Here is a 23,853-nt window from a genome sequence, read left to right as displayed (position 1 = left end):
GAACCAACAAAAATATGCAGTGGCAAAAGTGAGTTATTCTAGACCGAGATGTAAAATACGGCACTTTGCTCTTAGTTGAGAAGCTGCTAAGAGAGATCCCAACTGTTTTAGAGTTTGTAGCAACAGAAAAGATTGAGATATGGGCTTAGAACATGAAGTTAATCTTCTTCTGTATGCTGCAAGTACAGGTGCTAGGGCTATCCAGCTCTGACAGTCTTGCTGAAGCTACTTGCTGCCTGGCCGTTCCAGGAATCATCAGCGACATAAATAGCAGCCCTGAAGCCTGGGGTGTAGCTGTGGAGGGTGCCACTCATTGTCATTTGTCATGGCTGAGATAAATAGCAGCCATGGAGTATGAAGTGGAGGGGAAGTACATGTGTTTCCTTGCGCACATCTGTACTCATCATCTGTTAGACTTGCCAAATTATCTTCTTTCAACTGGAAGCAAGATTACAAATTCTTAGGCTGTGTGTGTTTCATGTCATTAAATAGGGGGTAAGATTATAATCTCTTAAATTTTCCAATTTCATGTTTGTTTTGTAAAAAATTAGTAAAGGGTTATCTAAGATTAAAATAATTATTTAAATTATCATATCACATGTTTGTTTTGTTGGAGTAGAGTATAGAAGTATAATCTCCTTTAATATTTGGTGGAATGAGATATTGTTTTATTCACTAATTTTGAGGGATTAGTTATCTAAGATTATTATTCCTGTATTATAATCTTATAAAACAAACGAGGTCTTAATCTATGTGGTCATGTTTATTGTTTGTTTTGTAAAAAAATATTGAAGAGTTATCCAATGATTATAATTCTTTAAATTATTATATCTCATATTTGTTTTGTTGGAGGTATTATTTTATCTTCTCTTACAAGTCATTTTTTAAAGAATTATAATCATCTCATTGCAATCACATGTGATACAAACATAGATTGAAACATTTTAAATTCAATTTGAAAGACCATCTCTCAGAACAAACATAGAATAAAATATAAAATTTTAAAAAATTATAACCAATCCTACACTTAATTCTTTGAAACGAACAATAATATGATTAATTTATTCAACTAATCTTGATGGGATTAGTTATCCTCATATTATTATCCTGGAATCTCTTCTATATATTAAAGGAGGACTAGGGACAAATTGAGTCATTTTAATGGCTGTGAAATTACGATTTTGCCCTTTTACGTTAAAAAATTATAAAAATGTCATCTTTACACAATTTTAGCTAAAAATAGGTAGAATTAATATCTACTACGAATCGAACCCCTTCCCTCCCAATTATCAATTTTATGTCCCTTTGAGTTCAATTTAAAATTCTTATAAGATAACCCACATTATCTCTTTTTATCAAAATCTCTTTTTATAAATTTAATTTTTGAGTGAATAAAATACTGATTTATATTATTCATTGGTGTCACCCCGTTTTTTTTAATTTAGTTATTATAGTCTTCTTCTATATATTAAAAGGGGACTACGGGCAAATTGAGCAGATAAAATAGTCATGAAATTACTATTTTACCCTTACATACAAGAAATTTACAAAAATGACATTGTAATATAATTGTGCTAAAATAAGAAAATTATGATACTAAGAATCGAACACCTAGGATGTTCTACAAGGAAACTAATCTCATAACCATTATGCTACAAAAATCTTTAAATTTATTGTAACATTCTTATTAGATAAAGCACATTCTCTATTTCTGTCTTAATTTCTTATATTGTTTTAACTTTGAGCAAATAAAATTTTGATTATATTTTTATATAATTCTATTTTTTCAGTTTCCTTAGTTTTATATATAATTGTGAATTCAGTCATCTTTTATAAGTGTTAGTACCCTTAAATTGTTTTTGATTAAATAATGCTAAATATATTTTTAATTATTATAACATTATTTTATATACTTTATTTAAATTAGTCAAATTACTGATAAGGGGTGTAAAGTGGGGTGAAACCGAACAAATTCATACTAAAGAATGAGATCATTTTAATTTGTAATGTATATATTTGAATTTAATATAATTTGATTCGAATATAATATAGTCTTGGGTATTATAAATCAGATTTAAACCGAATTTGAGCATTATTATATAATTTCTCGTACTAACCGAATAGTATATGATGTCTCGTATACTTGGCAAATATTATCTAATAACATAAATGTGATTTTTATTTAAGGTATTGATAACTAATAACCTGAAAATTTTGAAATTTTTACCAGTTAGCAATAATATCAGAAATTTCTACAAAAATATAACAAACAAATATTGAAAAGCGCAAATAAATAGTTTATAATAGATGACCATTAATTAAATATATTAAATTCTATGACAAAAAATGTACGGTCCGATTACGGTATGTTCGTCCAATCTATTTCTTATTATTTTTTCTCATAATGTACACTCGCTAAAATGACATGTCATTATTTATTAATTTTGGTATATATTTCACTCTCACTAATTCAATGACTTTTAAAAAAAAAAAGCATTCACACTTCTCAACTTTCTAACTCTTCATATTCACCATATTCACCCGAAATGTGAATAACTGAGATTTTAAAACATAAGATATCGCAAAAAAAAATCATTGATTAAACATTCTATAGTGTTTTTTTATTTTAAATAAGAAAAAACTTGTAAAATTGGAATTGAAAAAAAGTGTGTCTTTCATAACAAATTTTTATAAGATATATTAAACTGAAGTGCAAAATTATCTCATTCAATTTATTAAATCAAGAACTAAATACGTGGACAATCAATGAACTTTTTTTAATTTTTATTACATATACATTATTTTTCAATTATTTTTTTGTAATTAAAGTAATGTGTGCGTGTGTGTATTACAGTCAATTCAAAGATTATTACATTTATTTATAAATTTATTAATAACATAATTTAATGAAATACACAAATATTAAAAAAAATTGCAGTAACTTTTAGTTAAAAATTTAGATCTTCAATATATAATATTTCGCTTAGACCAATGTATAATAAACTCAATATATATAACCGTGTAATTAAGTTCATCCGAACCCGATGTTATGAGAAATAAAGATGGTCAAGTGGTAAATTTTGAAAAGAATATTAATATTTATCAAGCGGTCATTCAAGACGTATATAAATATTACCTCAGGGGAACTAACCGATGTCTTATACATAGTTAAACAAAGTGAGATAACTCCATGAATAACTATTAGGGGTGCTCGCGAGTCGGGCGTATTACATGTAAAGCCCTAAGTCAACCCATTTGATTCGGTTTTAATGATTTTTAACCCAATTAAAGCTCTGATTAAATTCTATCAGGCTGGGTCTGTTAGAATTTGAGTTCGATTAGGTCGTTCAGAATATAAAAAATTATTATGTCCGTGTACAACAATGTTAAGATAAAAGAAAGCTCGCCTGATGGATTTTTTTAAGTACAAGTTTTTAATATGATACCTATTATACTCACAGAGCGTCATTTTGATCAAGTTCTAACATGAATACTGTCAAAAGTGTACGTAATATTAGTTAAAGTTAATTTGTATGTCAACTTAATTAAATAAAAAATTTGGCTATATATAGTTGCATTTAGACGTAGCTTTCAAGTCAAATGTTAAATTCATATACCACAATGATGTTAACTGTTAATCATCACATCTTATGGGAGGTTGAATAGAAATATTCAACTCAACTCATATTATTGCAAGTAGAGAAGTGAGTCGTGTTGAAATGACGAGTTACACACAAAATCCTAAGTAAACCCATTAATTTGGTTTTATTCATTTTTAACTAGATAAAAGTTCAGTTGAATTTTTTGGACTGGGTTAAGGGTTCGTGTCGGTTAGGTCGAATATTGTATAAAATTATAAAATTTTGCAATATGTCTCTGTGCGGTCAAAATTTATATTTTACGAATATACTATGATTATATTAAATTACATGAGTTTATGTGCGTCCATATCTAACATGACTATTATACTTAAATAATAATTTATACGTACTCAATTGTTTAATTTAATAAAACCGATTTAAAATCATTTGAATTTAAAATATATTTTTAACCAAATTTGAATTTATTGTATGTCTTTTGTAGTATTGATATTTATTCAAATTTTATGAAATAAAATCTAACATAAAAAAATTTGATTTATGAGAAAAATATGTGATGTCACAAAATTAATATATAATATAAGATGAAGCAAAAAAGACATTTACATCATTTTTTAATTATAAAATTATTTTAATATATATAAATTTTATTTCAAAAATTATTTTTATATATATACAGACCCGTGCCTCGTACAGTCTTTTACGCTGGTTACAATTTAATGAAACAAACATGGCCAATGAGATAAAATATTAGTTTGAACAATTATGTCATCAATTATCAAAAAATACAATCCTTATAAACATATGTATTTCTAATTAGTCTTCATCCAAATATCACTATATTATAAATTTAAAATTTATAATACCTTAATCTACATATATAAAATTAATGTATCAATTTATAATAATTAATTAATTTCTGGAAACCCCTCACTGTTCTCAAAACGTATAGCGATTGCTGGAACGTAAATACACTTGAATTTTTAAAAAGATGTAATATAAAGCATGTGCCCAAATCAGCTCCAAACGTCGGCAGATTCTTGTATTTGTACTCAAACTTGCTTGCAAATTTCACAATCAACTCAAATAATTTACTACTAAGAGACAAATGCCACCACATTACACCTTTCTCTTTTTAAATAACCTATTCAAATATAACTCACGCGTAAAGCAAAAGCAGCTAACCAAACACACCATATAATAATAGCAATCCCCCCATTAACTCATAATCAACAAAAGCCAAGTTCACACCCAACTAATTTGACGTCAACTCCAACACATAAACACCCTCTTCGTTACACACAAACACAACACAACCCCTTGTATCTTCTTTATCTCATTTCTCAACAAAATTAAGAAAATCTTGAATTTTCAAGAAAATCAAACACCATCATCATTACACACAACCCTTGTGTCTATATCCCATTTTTAACCCAACCCCAAAATAAACAAGAAAATTTAAGAAAATTCTAGAAAAGCTTGAATTTTTTTTATAATAAGCTAAAATGGCTGAACCCCATCCATCAGATATACGTATAAGAGTGAATTCAAAGAGAAATGTTAATGTGATTCACCCTGTTGAAGTAGGGGATGCTCCACTTTTGCCATCTGCAGCTGCAAATTCAACTGATCATCAAGCTAGTAATGGTTATACAGAGATTAAGCAATTTAAGAAATGGGTTTCTTGGTTGATCCCTTTGTTTGTTGTTGCTAATATCATCATGTTTGTGATCACTATGTATGTCAATAATTGTCCCAAGAACTCTGTTGATTGTGTTGCTGACTTTTTAGGGAGGTTTTCTTTTCAACCCTTTAAAGAAAATCCTCTTCTCGGGCCTTCTTCTGAAACGTGAGTGTTCAATCTTGTTCTTTTTCTTGAAATTCCAGCTCTCTCTCTCTCTCTCTCTCTGCCCCCCTCCCTCTCTCTCTGTCACACACACATACTCTCTCTCTCTCTCTCCCTCTCTCTCTGTCACACACTCATGCACACACACTCTCTCTCAGTATTCAATTTGAGTAATCAAGAATGTTTTGTGCAAGTATGATTTATGGTTGATATTTTGAATTTGTGGGGATGTTGTAGTTTGTATGTTTAATTATATAAGGTAAGTTCAGTTATGTCTGATTGTCAATGACAATGGTGAAGTTGATCAGTGGACTTTTGATTTGATTAAATTTTTTTGTACGAAGTATATGACCTTTTAAGTGTTCAAGTATTTTTAGCTTTATGCAGACTATTTGTGTTGAAATTGATGTTTGTTTTGCTGAGTAAGACGATTTTACTAGCATCAACGATGGTCTGACTGGTTTTTTTTTGTAACCAAGTATATAATATACTGGGTGGTGGCCCTAAATGTCACATGGGGGTTAAAAATGGCCCTAAATGTCACTTCAAAATGGTACATCGTGTACCGTTTATGCAAAACACCTACAACGAAACTTTGTGTAACATTTTGGCATTTTAATTTTTTTTTATGCGCAAAACGGTAGATAAAGTACCGTTTTGGTACAAAACGCTATATGATGTACCGTTTTGAGCCAAAACAGTACTTCAACCTCCGTTTTGCACATTATAAAAAAATTAAAAAAAAATAAAGTACCAAAACGGAACACTAAATACCGTTTTGCATTAAAAATACAAAACGGAAGACGAAGTACCGTTATGAAGTGACATTTTGGGCTTATTTTCAAAAGTGACATTTTGGACCATTTAATACTAAAAAATGACATTTTGGTCCATTGTTCTATATAAGTGAGATAGACATGATTCAGATTTTTATTAGATTGCAGTAATAAAGTTATTCACTATTTGTACACAGCTAAGCTTACAAAAATGCTTCCTATGATGGTTAGAGAAATGTTGTGGAGGAAGGCTGTCCGTTGCTAATTTTATTAGCTGGATTATAAAAGATTGTACTGTATACATGGCCTATGACAAGCTCTGTATTGTTTCTTTCCTTCAGGTTAGGAAAGATGGGTGGTTTAGAAGTGAGTAAAGTGGTTGACGGAGATCAAGGGTGGCGTCTTATCAGTTGCATGTGGTTACATGGAGGAGTTTTTCATCTACTTGCCAACATGTTGAGTCTTTTGGCTATTGGCATTCGTCTTGAACAAGAATTCGGTTTTGGTATGTTCTAATGGACTTCTATTATTGCACCCTTGTACATATAATTTGATTTTGGTTACAATCTACTCAATACTTTTCCAATGTATGTGTTGAAGTAATGGCAAGAAGAGAGATTTTTAGCTACTGTTGTCTTAAATATTAGACAACTTGCTTATATGAAACTAAAAGCCTATATCTATATTAATTTTTCCATATATGTGAATATAAGAAAATGCAATTCTATAATACAGGGTCAGTGCTTCTGATCAATATACTAGTGGATGTGATATGAGTAGAGTAGAACTTTCAAAGAAAATAAATATGCGAAGTAGTTGGTACCTCCAAAAAAACAAGACTTTGTTGTTTACCGAGTAATCACATCTTTTTCTCAGAAATATGCTTGGACATGCTAATGTGTACTTTTACACACCCAAGGAGTTGATTGCTCTGATTTCTGTGGTATTTTGAGTATGACACAAAGTAGATAGTTTTCATGTGTAGTTTCTTGAATTTTCCTTTGCTTCTTTCTTGTGGCAAAAGAAATTCTAGAAACTTTCTCTGTGAAAGACTTGCTGGTTTACTTGTACACCATCTTCTTAAGGCTTGTGATCATGGCTGACCTTTCTTTGCAGTGCGCATTGCTTTGCTTTATATCATATCTGGATTTGGCGGGAGTTTACTCTCTGCTCTTTTTATTCAAACAAATATATCTGTTGGTGCATCTGGTGCCCTTTTTGGACTACTAGGAGGAATGCTATCTGAACTCATCACTAATTGGACAATTTATGCTAACAAGGTACCTGCTGAACTGTTTATTTTTTAAGAATAATTTGGTTACTTATGAAAGGGACCTATTATCTTACGATCCATGTTTGTATGTTCAGGCAGCAGCTCTTCTTACCCTTGTAGTCATAATCGCTATCAATCTAGCAGTTGGTATTCTACCTAATGTTGACAACTTTGCTCATCTTGGAGGGTTCATTGCTGGTTTCCTTCTTGGTTTTGTGCTTCTGATCCGCCCACAGTTTGGTTGGATTAGCCAAAGATATGCTCAACATTCTACAATGCCAGTCAAATCAAAATTTAAGATGTATCAGCGCGGACTTTGGATCATTTCTCTGATCCTTGTTGTTGTGTGGTGAGCTCCATTAACTTTTTCCTCTTTTTTTACCTTCTTGCCGTCTTCTACTTTTCAGTTTCCTTCTACCCAGTCCCCACTACCTGCAACCAAATACAAGTAGAAGAAATGACAGAACTTTTGAAATGGGATCCTGATGTTGACATATAACATGAATTCTGGCGGACCTGCAGCCTGCATAATAAAGAAACTAAACTTATTTGTACTGTAATTTTAGCTAAACAGTACAGTATGCCAGGAGTGGTTATATGAATAATACAGGCGCGATAATGTTGACGAATTTAATCTTTCACAGGTCAGTTTCCCTGTTTCATTTAAAAAGCTTTCTTAATATTTTCAGGTTAGTGGCCGCCTTGGTTATGGTTCTTCGTGGAGTCAATTTGAATGATAATTGTTCTTGGTGCCATTATCTGAGCTGTGTACCTACCTCGAGGTGGAGCTGCAATACACAGCCTGTATCTTGCATGGTAAGAAACATTTATGAGTTTTCTCTTTTTTCAACTTGGGCAACAAAGTATCTCATGGGCAAGCCATGTAATGCTTGGTAAATGACAAGTTTGAGCTCTAAATTTTGTTTCACATTTATGTGGTATCTGTTACTTTACAAAGGTTTTCATGTCAAAGCATGAGGCTGCAGTCAAAACACAAAATATTTATGTTTGTCATCAGTGGCTGACGAAGCAAGTTTAGGCAGGGAGGCGCACTGGATTCTTTTTAACCAATACAGAGTAATAGGTCAAAATATTATACCGAAAACACCTAATATGTGTAGAGGCTTCTTATAAATCAGTAATTTCTTTGGACACCTAGGTCTTTAGCAGAGAGGGGTAGACTCTGTTTTGTGTGCTCATTTATGTTTTAAGACAATAATACAACAAATAGATGTAGTATGCACAAAGCAAAAGGTAAATGGGCTAGATGCAGTATGCACAAAGCAAAAGGTAAATGGGCTAGCCTTCTTGACAGACTTTTGGACACGGGTTTGTTTTACAAAAAATAATAATTTAATGGCCCAGAAAATCCAGCACAGGCCGAAGCATACCCTGGCCACTGTGTGTGTCCGCCATTGTTCGTCATTCTATATTTAGTTCATATGAATTACTTCTTATCCATAGTTACAGCATCACTGGACTACTGATAGAATGTAAAAAAAAACTGTATCTAGTATGCTACTTGTACTCTAGTCTTTTAAGTATTCTAAATGTATATACATAAACATGTAACTTATGGATGTACATTGATTTTTCAGTCTCAGCAAGCCGGTGACCAGCTTAGCTTAACGTGTTCAAACAACAATAGAACCAGGACGTACACACAGGCGGATGCAACCTCGTCTCAGATCAGGGGACTCTGTAGTCAGCTTTGTCGATAAACTTTGGTATTGTGTATGGATATGGTATGGTTAGCTTTGATGTATAGATATTCCCCATGCCAACACGAGTCTACAAACCTGCATTGTTTTGTTATATCTTAAACTCTTTCAGTAGTGGTCTGTATATTTGATTTTTGTTCAATAGAAATTCATTGATTCCTCCCAAATATTTACCTGTGTCCTTGAAAACAAAAATGTTAATTATAGGGTTGTGTTGGCTTATATACTTGAGCATTGATGAACCATTTTTGTCCCTTCAATAAATGATCGTAGAACAGACTATGGTCTATGGAGGAAGGATCTCCATGAAGGACTCTGGTCTATGGAGGAAGAATGTATGTGGCACATTCATAAGTTTGTTATAAGTTTGGTATGGTTATTATCCAATGCTAAGACGATAACAAATTGTGATTGTTTATAACTAAGAATTACGTTAACAATTATAATTACGAGAATAAGATTGACTGAATTGATATATATGACAAATATGGGATTCTAACTTCATTAAATACTTCATTCAATATCCTTATTATTCTTAACCTTAGCATGCAATGGTGATGACACTCATCAGATAACACGAAACTGATAAACGCCAACTTTCGTTGCACGAGTACCATTCTACCAGACATCCACAAAAGAGATAAAAGTTGAATAGGCACCAATTATATTGAGACCCTATATGTCTAATAGAATTTGACAACATAACGGTTCAAGAACAAGTTATCTATATTGATTACATAGAGAAAGTAAGATGGTTAAAATTACCTACGAATCATGCATAACAAATAATGAACCTATGGTAGCATGACAAATTCTAAATCCTTAAATTCACTTTCGCTTCATTAAGAATTAACACGCTATTTTATAAGTTTGCGATGCTCATAAGACGAATACGCACAACGAATACGCACAACCAATACTAGGATATCATACAATCACCACATACTAAGACATCAAACAATTTAACTAAAGAAATCCATAAATAAATCCGTTATAACCCCACGATAACGATTAGCCCATAATCGGACTCATCATCAACGTGGGTTCCGATGAAAACATGATATAACAAACGTAGTCTTTATACGAATGAATAAAACCAAGTACAAACAAGAGTGTAGGTTCAGTAAAACAAGAAACAAGCATCCAAATTACAACTCAAATTAAAGATTCACAAGAATAAATTAGATCGTTTTCGCCTTTGTTGAATTGTGCTAAAGGTCTCTTGTCGTCTTCTCCTTGCGCTCTGGACCGTCTCTGACTTGTTATCTATTAAAAACGACCTAATATGAAAATATATAGCAGCCCTCAACAATCTGGAAGCTTCCCTTTTAGAATTGTAGTAGAAACAGGATTCTGAAATTCGGCCTCGGCGCGGCCGCGCGCTGCATTTCTGGAACCCGGCGCGGTCGCGCGCTATCACAGCGCGGGCGCTCCGTCCTTCTGGGAAAAACTCAGATTTCTTCTTAAAACTTGCTGCTTCGAACCGGCTTTCCACGAGCTTTTATTCCAACACCACCTGGACACCAAATTAGCACCAAAATAATGCTAATTCACCTGATTACCTGAATAGTGCCTGAAATACAAAAACACTATAAAATTCATTAAAACACATAACAACTTGAGTACAAATACACCAATTCAAAGCTTATTAGAGCATAATAAAGTGTCATAAATGCCACTCAACATACCCCCAAACTTGAATCGATGCTTGTCCTCAAGCATAAACACACTCAAAGAACAAAAAACAAAAATGCATGAATCAACTATATGAATGCGACGATCCCTAATAGAATAACTCAACCAACCAACAAGCAACACATTAACAAATGCAGTTATTCGCATGAAGATCAATCAAATCATATGTAACACCCCCAAATCCGGGGTCGGGGATCCGGGTTGTCACGAGTTCCATTTCCCTTAATAACACCCAATTTTAATAAATAATCAACTACTCTGTACTGTGACCCCACAATAAACACACACACCACAAGTTATAGTCTCAGAGATGAACACTCAAAAATAACACAAGTCCTTATATTCCACAATTATAAACCGTTACACCTTAAAAAGGTTCTGAATAAATTTACATATTCCTTGCCATTATTACAATTCATATTATACATAAGTCTGGTTCATCAATAGTTGAAAACCTAGCCTATTGGTAGCTCCTACCTCAGCTACGGCGGCATCAACGCTTCCAGAAGACTGCGGAATGTTTTCTAACCGCTTGCGAATCGGGAGCTTGGTCCTGTTCATCTTTTCTATCTGTTGTTGTGTGATGAAAGAAGAAAGCAAGGGTGAGCAGCAAGCCCACCAAAATAATATGTATAATGATTAACAATATATGAGCCTTCTCATAGTACTCATGAAAGTCTTGGTCAAAAGAAATGAACCAAGTTTGATATCTTAATGCGATAAAGTTGCAAAATATTCAGTATATATACATATATACTTTTCAAAATCTTGGAAGTCCTCTTCCATGCATAATATACACAGAGTTCCAGTTTATAACTGTATAAAAATATCGTTGCAAGGTGATCTCATATATCTACCCTTGTCTCAACGTTTTTCTGAAAATCTTTGATATGCATAAGATAATCATTAACTAGATATAAGCTGAAAATATGAAGTTACAAGATACCCCAATATACTTATATCTTTTCCAAATATTACTTGAACTACCACCGTTCAAGTTATAATCAGTTCAAAAGTTCATCACATAGATGAGAGTACAAGACAAGATTTGAATAGATTCAATCTTTGAATATCATTATAAATAATGAAGTTACGAGATACTTCATTAAATCCCGATATATATATACACCTATATATATACATTTCATACACTCCTTGAAAACCTCTGTTATGAAAATTATAAACAGAGTTGCAATATCCAATGAATTTGGAAAGGAGAAAACCTTGGCATAAACCTGATATCTTGCTGATCAGGCAAAGATACCAATAAGTAACCTTTTCTACTAGTAGATGGACGAATTCCCCACTGGTCATCACCCTGGTCGCAATAGGACCTTATGCTGGACTGCCACTCAGCCACTTACGTATTTGATGGACTCCCACTGAGCCACTTACACTATCATGGACGCCCACTGAGCCCATGTTGCTTATGCCGACTCGATAGATGGACTTACTTCCCGAACGTTGGGTAAGTAATCAATTCATTTACCAAAACAGCAACCTCGTTGCGAATATAAAATACACCACAGAGCCGGATCCCTCAGGTTTTGAGCGAGTATTTAAATCCCCTTTAAAAGGAAGATCTTAAATATAAAAATGAGTTTTGGGATCCGCTCTAACTTTTAAAAATCATTTTGAAGACTCGAAAACACTTTAAAGAGTGTTTGGAGTAATGCTGATTTAATGAAGTAAATCAGTCCCAATATATTTAGAAAATGTCTGAATATTATTATTTAAATAATATTCCCATAAAGAATAATCTTTATACAAATAATTGAAGTAGAAGTTGTAAGACTTATACTTGAAATGAGTATTAAATAACCAAAGATATACTTATACGAAAGTACTATCTTTATTTGAATAATCAAAGATAAGTTTGATTATCGACACCTTATTCTTTAATAAAATAAAGAATATATTTCAACAAATAATCGGAGTCATAGATTCTCAAATGAATATTTAAATAATATTCATTAAATAATATAAACTGAGTCATAAGCCCTCGAATGAATATTCAAATAATATTCAATAAATAATATAAAGGAGTCATAAGCCCTCGAATGAATATTCAAATAATATTCATTAAATAATATAAAGGAGTCATAAGCCCTCGAATGAATATTCAAATAATATTCATTAAATAAAATAAAAGGAGTCATAAGCTGAATATTCAAATAATATTCATTAAATAATATAAAGGAGTCATAAGCCCTCGAATGAATATTCAAATAATATTCATTAAATAAAATAAAAGGAGTCATAAGCCCTCGAATGAATATTCGTAATAATATTCATTAAATAAAATAAAAATTAAAGTTATTGAATAAACCTTATTCGATTAATAGTTTTGAAAACTATAACCATATATATATATATAAATATATATATATAATATACTCGGGAACATCGACTCCCGGTTTAGAAATATGTTCACCCTGGGTCCCCTATACTAAGGGTATACACAACTACTGCTTATTTCTAGCATATGTATTATGCAACTATAAGCATTGAACCAACAGATATATATAAATCAAGAATATGAAACAGGCATGCATATATATCACATGCTACAATATATCGCAAGAATTTGCTAATAACAAATATGCATTTATCGCAAGATCATGCATATACACATATACATCACAACAACAGTTATACGGCTAGAAAACTTGCCTGAGCGAATGGGGGTTACAAATGGCTGGGGAGGAGTCTTGTAACCTATAAACAACATATAAGTTGGAATTAAACCGAAGTCACTTGTAAATCTATACTTTAACCAAATCAGATTCTAACGCTCGCTTTGCGCTTACTGATTCTCTTAAGTCGCTCGAGTACCCTCGGCTCCACCATTTTTAATAAATTAACCATTACGAGTTTTAAGGCGATTCCTTCGCGAGTGTCTTACCAACTGCCTATTACACTTTACATAAATGTTTCATACTCCAATTAGTCCTTTAATGTCTTTAACCTATGTTTCAAAGTAAGGCGAGGGGTAATGTTTCGTTCGCGAAACGTCGTTACTTAAAACGGCCATTTCTCCTAAACCGTACATCGGAATCAAACGAAACACATATCAAAACGAAGCTCGTAACATGAACTATCTAAAGTGTCAATGGTCAAAACCTAGCAGGGAGTTTTAGGGTCCTAATATTATGAACAAAAGCAGTCTAAAGTAAATCGGACATTACGACGGCTATGTTTACGCGATTTCCAAATTTTTTACCATTCCAAATCATATCAATCCAACTACCAATCAACAACAACTCAAGATACACATCAATGCTACTGATTTCAGTCATAATAAGCTCAAGGATCTCAATCCAATCATATATTATAACATCTCCAAATTCAACTAAACTACTTAACAATTAAGCTCGAATCATGCTTATCATTCAAATTACTACTCATCCATCCAAACCATCTCCAAACTTCAACATTCAAACTTATTACTAAAGGGTGTGAAGATTTATACCTTTCTTGGAGGGTGGAAAGTTACTAGGAAGCCTTATGGAGCCTCCTACAAGCTTGATCTTTCCAAAGAAATCAAGAACACAAAGTTAGGCTTTGAAGTTTCTAAAAGTCCGATTTAAAGAACTGTAAAAATGAGGGTCTTCCCTTACTTATTTGGAAGGGACTTGTGAATAAGAGTTGTAGGCCATCTCAATACCTTTCCAACGAGCTATAGAACACAACATTTGAATGAGTATTGAAGGAGATATGGCAGTTTGAAGTTGCTGGGTTTGTTTTAGCCGAGAGCTTTCTTCTTGAAATGGGAAAGTCAACTTTCAATTTGTATTTGTGTTATGATATTTGTTGGTTGGTTGCTTCCTTTTGTCTTGGAATTAAATTAAATTTTTACCATGGTGAAAAATGTGTGGCTCACAATCAACCAACCAATCCTTCCCACTTGTCATGCTTAGGTCATCAAGCTTAGGTCATCTTGTTACACTTGTCTTCTTCTTGTTGGTTTGATGACATCATCATCCCTAACCTCCTTGATTAACTCCTAATTGCTTGCCTAATGACCGCTGATCTGTTATACGGTTCGCTTAACTTTCGTTCTCGTTTATCGTTTGAGGAATCATATCCGGGATCTTATCACTTGGGTTCCCCTAAACCTTCCTCAATATTTTATATTCCTTTTTATGATCCCCTCTTAAAATCCTTGAATTTAAATCTTATTTATCCTGTTACCTTATACTCACTTCTTTCTGTATCTGGTGGGTTTCTGGGAAAAATCAAAGTGTTCGGAATTGGATTCTGACGATCTTTACATACACTTATATACCACATAGAGTACTAATAATATCCCAGAAGATCAATAACAGAACCCCTACATAGTGTGACATGAAAAGTTTTCTCATTCAGCATAATCTGCAAAATCACTATTCATAAGGGTTTCAAAAATTTCCAAAAATTGGGGTTATTACAGTCTCCCCTCCTTAAAAGGATTTCGTCCCGGAATCAGATAGAAAATGAATAGGGATACTTTCTTAACATTGCACTTTCTAATTCTCGAGTAAATTTTCCCACATTATGGTTCTTCCATCAAACTCTGAATAGTTTGATAACCCTTCTCCTAAGCACTTGTTCCTTTTTACTCTATAACCCTTCCTGGTTGCTCCATATAGGTTACGTCGGGTTGCATGTCTATGCGCTCATATGCCCCTATTTATCTGGCATCCGAATTATACTTCCTTAACATTGATACGTGGAACACGTTATGACTTGCTACATGTTCGGGGGTAGGGCTAGCTCATATGCTAACTTCCCAAAACGTCTTAATATATCCAAGGGTCCAACAAATTGTAGACTTAGCTTTCCTTTCTTTCCGAACCTCATCAATCCTTTCCAAGGGATACCTATAACATTACTAGGTCCCCTATTTCATACTCTTTGTCCTTTTGAGTCAAATCAGCATACCTCTTATGTCCATCTTGGGTTAATACCAGCCGTTCTCTGATTAGATCTATTATATCCCTGGTCCTTTGGACTACTGCGGGTCCGAGCATCTTGCGCTCTACAACTTCATCCTAACATAAGGGAGATCGACATTGTCTTCCCTCAAGGATCTCATAAGGCGATACCTCAATACTGACATATGATCTATTGTCGTAAGAAAACTCAATCCGTGTTAAGTGATCATTCCAATTTCTTTCAAGTCTATTGCACAGACTCTCATTATAGCTTTTAGCATTAGAGCTTTTGCTTCTCAATACCTATTCTTTTTCAGTTCGTAATCTCTACTACCTTCCGTTCCTAATATTATACTGGTTATACTTTTGCTCGTTAGCGTTCTATAACCTTTTAATAACCACGTCAACCTTAGTATCACGAATGTGTTTCCATTCCGAATACCACCACAACTTTACTACTCCTTTTTCAGCTGTATCTATTTCCCAAAGTTTGATCAATCATATAGAAGTAAAGGAATTTGTTGAGAGATCACTATGATCATGAACACTTGTTATATCGCATAGTTGGTACAGAAGGTGGCCAGCCTTTAGTACTTGACAAACAATTAAACAATAGATGGTATCCTACTAGGCTTCTATCACACAGATAGATAGTCATTCGGCAATACCTCCCCTTCTGGAAGGGTTGTTCTTCTCAGCTTACATGAAATGAAAAGAAGAGAAAAGAACGAATTGAAGAGAATTGTATATATGAAAAAAAAATATACTGCCACAAAATATCTGGCTTGGAACCTACCTCTAAATTATAGAGGTTTGTCATAGGAGAACAAAACATATGTGTATATATATCAACATCAAGTATTATCGCATCGCATTTCACATGCTTAAATATTTTTGCTATTCCGTCCGTCATTCTATGGACTCATGCTCTTCCTCGAGCTTATACACAATCACCTTTGAAACTCCCTCGATATCAAAAATCGAACCTGGGATCTCATTCTAGACATCATCGTTACTAGAATTCTATGCTTGCACCGCAACCTTCCTCATATATTAATACGGCTCTCTTTTCATAAGAGGGAATAAATATTCAATAGGTAGATACTCTACTTAATTAGTCTATCAATGATAACTTATACACTACCACGACCCGATTAGTGGTACTCAATCTCAACATCCATTCCAATACAACTCTCACGGTTGTAATCAGCTCATTACTCGCAGAATCATTGCTGCACTACTATGGTCCACTACTGAGCTACTGTCGTCGTTCACTTTCCATGAAATCTTAATATCTAACCATACGGAGTCCATACATCTCGTATAGAATTCTTCTAAGGAGTTAACATAACCACCAATCATAATTCATGAAGAACACTCCAAACTCTGACGTACTTTCATGACATGAAGTAGATAAAATTGCAGAAGAGTTCCCGTCAAAGCAACGATAGCAGGTTAATACCATTCTTAATCGTATACCTTAAATAGAAGACTTAACTCAAGGGTTCGTCTAGTCCTTTTTGAAACATGGTCCTGGCTTATCTCAAGATAGTATCTTCTGAGATAGATAGCCCGCTCATGGCGATTACACGAATTAAACCTTTACCAACTACTATTACGGATGGGTATTGCACAGTCATCAGAAGGAATGTCAATCTTCCAAACCATAATACAACCTGCATAGCTTTAACCATCATCACTGTATTCCTTTGGCACAAGCGCCTATAATTATCCTCTTACCTTTAAAGTGTCGGCCACCTCTTTGGCCTTTCCTTATAGTAAAATTTCCTTACAGTCAATGTCATTTTAACCACCTCCAAATAATTTTCTACCTCATTTCAATCACAACTTATGTGAAGATGTTTTCCTTCAAATCTGATGAGAAAAAAAAATATCACCATTTTTCCATAAGTTATTGTCTCAGTCTTTAGAGGTTAATCACTGTCACGACTGACTCTCAATCATACTTAGAACATCTTTTATCTTAAGTCCTAATTGCCCTGAACAATTTCGACCCTTACTGGTTCGATCCATATTTTCTCGTGGTTTAACACGTGCCCCACTTGGCATCATTATAATTACGTCATATTTCCTTTATCAACATTTCTATTCTTGAGAATTTTGAATATTACCTTTCTCCTTGTAAAACCTCTAAGGTTATCCTTGAATCGTCCCTCCTGTATTCCCTAGATACAGGGCATATCAAGATACCATTTATTAATACCAGAATCATTGTCTATATACTTCTGAAAAATTTCTCCACTGATTCTTAAAGGTTGTTATTATCTTAATCCTTTCCAATTCATACTGTCAAACTCATACTATCCCTATTACGGGTGAAATGCCAACCTTTATGCATTCCCCTGGGATTCATTTTAAGTTACCGATATTCTATCCTTAATTCCACCTTTAGAAAAAGTACATGCATCCTTCCATGGATAAATCAAGTCATATATCCCTGATGAGGGTGTCTTATTCAATCATTCCCACCTCGATAGTATATGCCTAATTTTATAATAACATCTGTATTCCAAATGAGGTCAATCAATATGGCCTCCAAAAGATAACAACGGTTATCCGGTTTTCTTGCCTAATTTGGTAACGATAACATGGATGTTCTGGAAGATATTGGTCATGTTTAACGTGAACTTCTTCTTAATAATTCCTTATTTACTTTTGTTGTTTATCTCAACAGTCATCTCAATATTGGGATATCTTTCATATCTGGCGTCTCCCTTTCTAGGTATCAAGCCACCGGTCTTACACTTCATATTCTTGAAGGTCACTTCCTTCATCCAATTTTCCTAATTTCTTACTTCCTTGTCTCCTCAGTCTATCCGCGTCTTATTATTTATCCTTCGAACTATCTCAAGGTTTCCTCGAATCCTCCCAACTTACAGGGGATAAAATATATGTATCTCTTATGCCTTCCACCATCAATTTTAACTCATGGTGAATCACCCTCATCCTGACGATTACATACTTTTCTATTTCTATTACTACGAGTCTTTAGGGTTTCCTCATACCCAACTCCTTTATCATTCCTCACACTCTACTGCCTTTATATTCCTTTCCACTTCAGTTTCTTTTTATTTTCCTTTCTCTTATCATTATTTCATGAACCCACTAATCATTGACTTCAAGCATCACATCGTTCTGGGATTCTTGTCATCAGAACGAATCTTGACAACTTTTATAACTTAGCTTCATATTTCATCATACTCGTCCGCTTTTGTTCTGACTCTAAAGCTTTTACACTATCTCCATAACCTTGGGAATTACTTTCCCAAAAACAATTGACTGAACTTTAATCAGTTTATTATAACCTCTGGCTCCGTGCCTTTCTTGGTCTTTCACCAGTGGTGGCCCTTCTCTTAGGAGGGTAAGTGACAAAAATAGTCTTTTGTGATTCGTCCATCATTTAGAATCTCAAATGATTCCTATATTTCCTTTAGCCAGGCTCTTGCCTCGACTGGGTCAAACTGTTCCTTGGAACTCTGAGAGCTTAGCGACTTAAAGGTCATGAAAGGATTTCCTACCGCATTGTTTCCTCAAGGTGGTGGTTGGGAATAAAAGTATAAGTTCTGTTTAGACAGGTCCATGAATTTCCATATAGGAGTACCGTCTCGGGTCTCCTTATCTTGCTCGACTTCTATTTTCTTAGTATGAAATGTTTCACCCTTCTCCCATACTTGGGGTTATCTTATACGTTAAAATCCTCATTTTCCACTTCATTATGTTATGGGTTCCTTCTATCTTGATGGCGTCCTCCCTGACTATCACATTCAGGGTTTGCCCTAAATCTTATTCCTTGAACTATGACTTTCATCTAGGATCTCATCTTTAAGCTCTTAAACATTTGAAACCCAAATTCTATAGGAATACCTCATTATTCCCTTATCATCTTTCTCGATATTAATCTCATATCTATTTGTTGGCTCTCTGCCTTCATTCATCACTTTTTCTGGCTCAATATGTTCTTTTCCAATAATTCGGTCTGTCTTGCAATCTCAAACAGCTTTTCGGTATCGGCTCCGGTTACCTTCACTTCTATTTCCATTTTCTCAAAATCTCTTATAAACTCTCTCAAAGACATTATCATCTTGAGTCTCTCCTTTTTACTAAGGGCATCAGCCACCATATTGGCTTTCCCCGAATGATAAAGAATCTCATAATCGTAATCCTTGATTAGCTCTAACCACCTCATTTGGCACATGTTGAGCTCTTTCTGCGTGAAAATGCACTAGAGCACTTATGGCTTGTGTAAATCTCGTACTTCTCTCCAGACAAGTAGTGCCTCCAATATTTAGGGCACAACTATTGCCACGAGCCCAAGCTCATGGGTGGGGATATCGAATTTTATATTCCCTTAATTGTCTTGATGCGTACGCGATTACCTTATTGTGCTGTATAAGAAACACCCTAATTCCTTATGTGAAGCGTCACTATACATCACAAAATCTCCTTTTCCATCCGGCAACGCCATCATAGGGGTCATCACCAATCTTTGCTTCAGTTCTTGAAAGTTGTTCTCGTATTTCTCTGTCCATTCAAACTTCTCAGTCTTACGAGTAAGCCGCGTTAAAGGGGGCTACTATCTTTACAAACTTGAACGAACCTCCGATAGTGACCGACCAATTCTACCTCTGGTAGTCGACCTAACCATGGTCATCAATTCATCAGTGGTCCTTTATTCATTCTTGTCAGGATCCTTCACGGGATCCTCCTCAGCAACAATCCCTTCTAGGACAACATCTTCAACCGCTACATCCTCAATATCAACATCATCCGGTCCAGCGTTAGGACGCTATATCGGATCCACAATCCGATCTCCAATTAGTAATAAAACATCATCGCGCTTTTACTCCTCAACCTCAGGGTTCGGAGTCCCGCTACCATTTACGATAACGAACTACGCTTCTATCACGATATTTATAAGGGTTCCCATAAGGGTTTTAACTGTCAGTACTACGTTAGGTAGCCCGACTATGAACTTGGCAAGAGTTCTTATTATCTTTGTGAACTTATTATCTTAACGTCACATCATCTCTGAGGTTTATAACGCTTAGCTCTGATACCACTTCTGTAACACCCCCAAATCCGGGGTCGGGGATCCGGGTTGTCACGAGTTCCATTTCCCTTAATAACACCCAATCTTAATAAATAATCAACTACTCTGTACTGTGACCCCACAATAAACACACACACCACAAGTTATAGTCTCAGAGATGAACACTCAAAAATAACATAAGTCCTTATATTCCACAATTATAAACCGTTACACCTTAAAAAGGTTCTGAATAAATTTACATATTCCTTGCCATTATTACAATTCATATTATACATAAGTCTGGTTCATCAATAGTTGAAAACCTAGCCTATTGGTAGCTCCTACCTCAGCTACGACGGCATCAACGCTTCCAGAAGACTGCGGAACGTTTTCTAACCGCTTGCGAATCGGGAGCTTGGTCCTGTTCATCTTTTCTATCTGTTGTTGTGTGATGAAAGAAGAAAGCAAGGGTGAGCAGCAAGCCCACCAAAATAATATGTATAATGATTAACAATATATGAGCCTTCTCATAGTACTCATGAAAGTCTTGGTCAAAAGAAATGAACCAAGTTTGATATCTTAATGCGATGAAGTCGCAAAATATTCAGTATATATACATATATACTTTTCAAAATCTTGGAAGTCCTCTTCCATGCATAATATACACAGAGTTCCAGTTTATAACTGTATAAAAATATCGTTGCAAGGTGATCTCATATATCTACCCTTGTCTCAACGTTTTTCTGAAAATCTTTGATATGCATAAGATAATCATTAACTAGATATAAGCTGAAAATATGAAGTTACAAGATACCCCAATATACTTATATCTTTTCCAAATATTACTTGAACTACCACCGTTCAAGTTATAATCAGTTCAAAAGTTCATCACATAGATGAGAGTACAAGACAAGATTTGAATAGATTCAATCTTTGAATATCATTATAAATAATGAAGTTACGAGATACTTCATTAAATCCCGATATATATATACACATATATATATATATTTCATACACTCCTTGAAAACCTCTGTTATGAAAATTATAAACAGAGTTGCAATATCCAATGAATTTGGAAAGGAGAAAACGTTGGCATAAACCTGATATCTTGCTGATCAGACAAAGATACCAATAAGTAACCTTTTCTACTAGTAGATGGACGAATTCCCCACTGGTCATCACCCTGGTCGCAATAGGACCTTATGCTGGACTGCCACTCAGCCACTTACGCATTTGATGGACTCCCACTGAGCCACTTACACTATCATGGACGCCCACTGAGCCCATGTTGCTTATGCCGACTCGATAGATGGACTTACTTCCCGAACGTTGGGTAAGTAATCAATTCATTTACCAAAACAGCAACCTCGTTGCGAATATAAAATACACCACAGAGCCGGATCCCTCAGGTTTTGAGCGAGTATTTAAATCCCCTTTAAAAGGAAGATCTTAAATATAAAAATGAGTTTTGGGATCCGCTCTAACTTTTAAAAATTATTTTGAAGACTCGAAAACACTTTAAAGAGTGTTTGGAGTAATGCTGATTTAATGAAGTAAATCAGTCCCAATATATTTAGAAAATGTCTGAATATTATTATTTAAATAATATTCCCATAAAGAATAATCTTTATACAAATAATTGAAGTAGAAGTTGTAAGACTTATACTTGAAATGAGTATTAAATAACCAAAGATATACTTATACGAAAGTACTATCTTTATTTGAATAATCAAAGATAAGTTTGATTATCGACACCTTATTCTTTAATAAAATAAAGAATATATTTCAACAAATAATCGGAGTCATAGATCCTCAAATGAATATTCAAATAATATTCATTAAATAATATAAACTGAGTCATAAGCCCTCGAATGAATATTCAAATAATATTCAATAAATAATATAAAGGAGTCATAAGCCCTCGAATGAATATTCAAATAATATTCATTAAATAATATAAAGGAGTCATAAGCCCTCGAATGAATATTCAAATAATATTCATTAAATAAAATAAAAGGAGTCATAAGCCCTCGAATGAATATTCAAATAATATTCATTAAATAATATAAAGGAGTCATAAGCCCTCGAATGAATATTCAAATAATATTAATTAAATAAAATAAAAGGAGTCATAAGCCCTCGAATGAATATTCGTAATAATATTCATTAAATAAAATAAAAGTTAAAGTTATTGAATAAACCTTATTCGATTAATAGTTTTAAAAACTATAATCATATATATATATATAAATATATATATATATATATATATATATAATATACTCGGGAACATCGACTCCCGGTTTAGAAATATGTTCACCCTGGGTCCCCTATACTAAGGGTATACACAAATAATGCTTATTTCTAGCATATGTATTATGCAACTATAAGCATTGAACCAACAGATATATATAAATCAAGAATATGAAACAGGCATGCATATATATCACATGCTACAATATATCGCAAGAATTTGCTAATAACAAATATGCATTTATCGCAAAATCATGCATATACACATATACATCACAACAACAGTTATACGGGTAGAAAACTTGCCTGAGCGAATGGGGGTTACAAATGGCTCGGGAGGAGTCTTGTAACCTATAAACAACATATAAGTTGGAATTAAACCGAAGTCACTTGTAAATCTATACTTTAATCAAATTAGACTCTAATGCTCGCTTTGCGCTTACTGATTCTCTTAAGTCGCTCGAGTACCCTCGGCTCCACCATTTTTAATAAATTAACCATTACGAGTTTTAAGGCGATTCCTTCGCGAGTGTCTTACCAACTGCCTATTACACTTTACATAAATGTTTCATACTCCAATTAGTCTTTTAATGTCTTTAACCTATGTTTCAAAGTAAGGCGAGGGGTAATGTTTCGTTCGCGAAACGTCGTTACTTAAAACGGCCGTTTCTCCTATACCGTACATCGGAATCAAACGAAACACATATCAAAACGAAGCTCG

At 33.8% G+C, this 23,853-nt stretch overlaps 1 protein-coding gene across 1 annotated transcript; it reads left to right on the top strand.

Moving 5' to 3' along the window:
* Positions 1–4,799: 4,799 nt before the first annotated feature.
* On the top strand, positions 4,800–9,382 carry LOC141690123 (RHOMBOID-like protein 2). Its single transcript, XM_074494772.1, has 6 exons — positions 4,800–5,448; positions 6,563–6,726; positions 7,338–7,501; positions 7,590–7,843; positions 8,184–8,310; positions 9,093–9,382. The coding sequence occupies exons 1-6, from the start codon at positions 5,105–5,107 to the stop codon at positions 9,213–9,215; spliced, it is 1,176 nt and encodes a 391-aa protein (XP_074350873.1). The 5' UTR covers positions 4,800–5,104; the 3' UTR covers positions 9,216–9,382.
* Positions 9,383–23,853: the final 14,471 nt, after the last annotated feature.

Source organism: Apium graveolens, chromosome 10 (assembly GCF_009905375.1).
Source record: "Apium graveolens cultivar Ventura chromosome 10, ASM990537v1, whole genome shotgun sequence".
Classification (NCBI taxonomy): domain Eukaryota; kingdom Viridiplantae; phylum Streptophyta; class Magnoliopsida; order Apiales; family Apiaceae; genus Apium; species Apium graveolens.
This window is presented reverse-complemented; position numbering and strand designations above follow the sequence as displayed.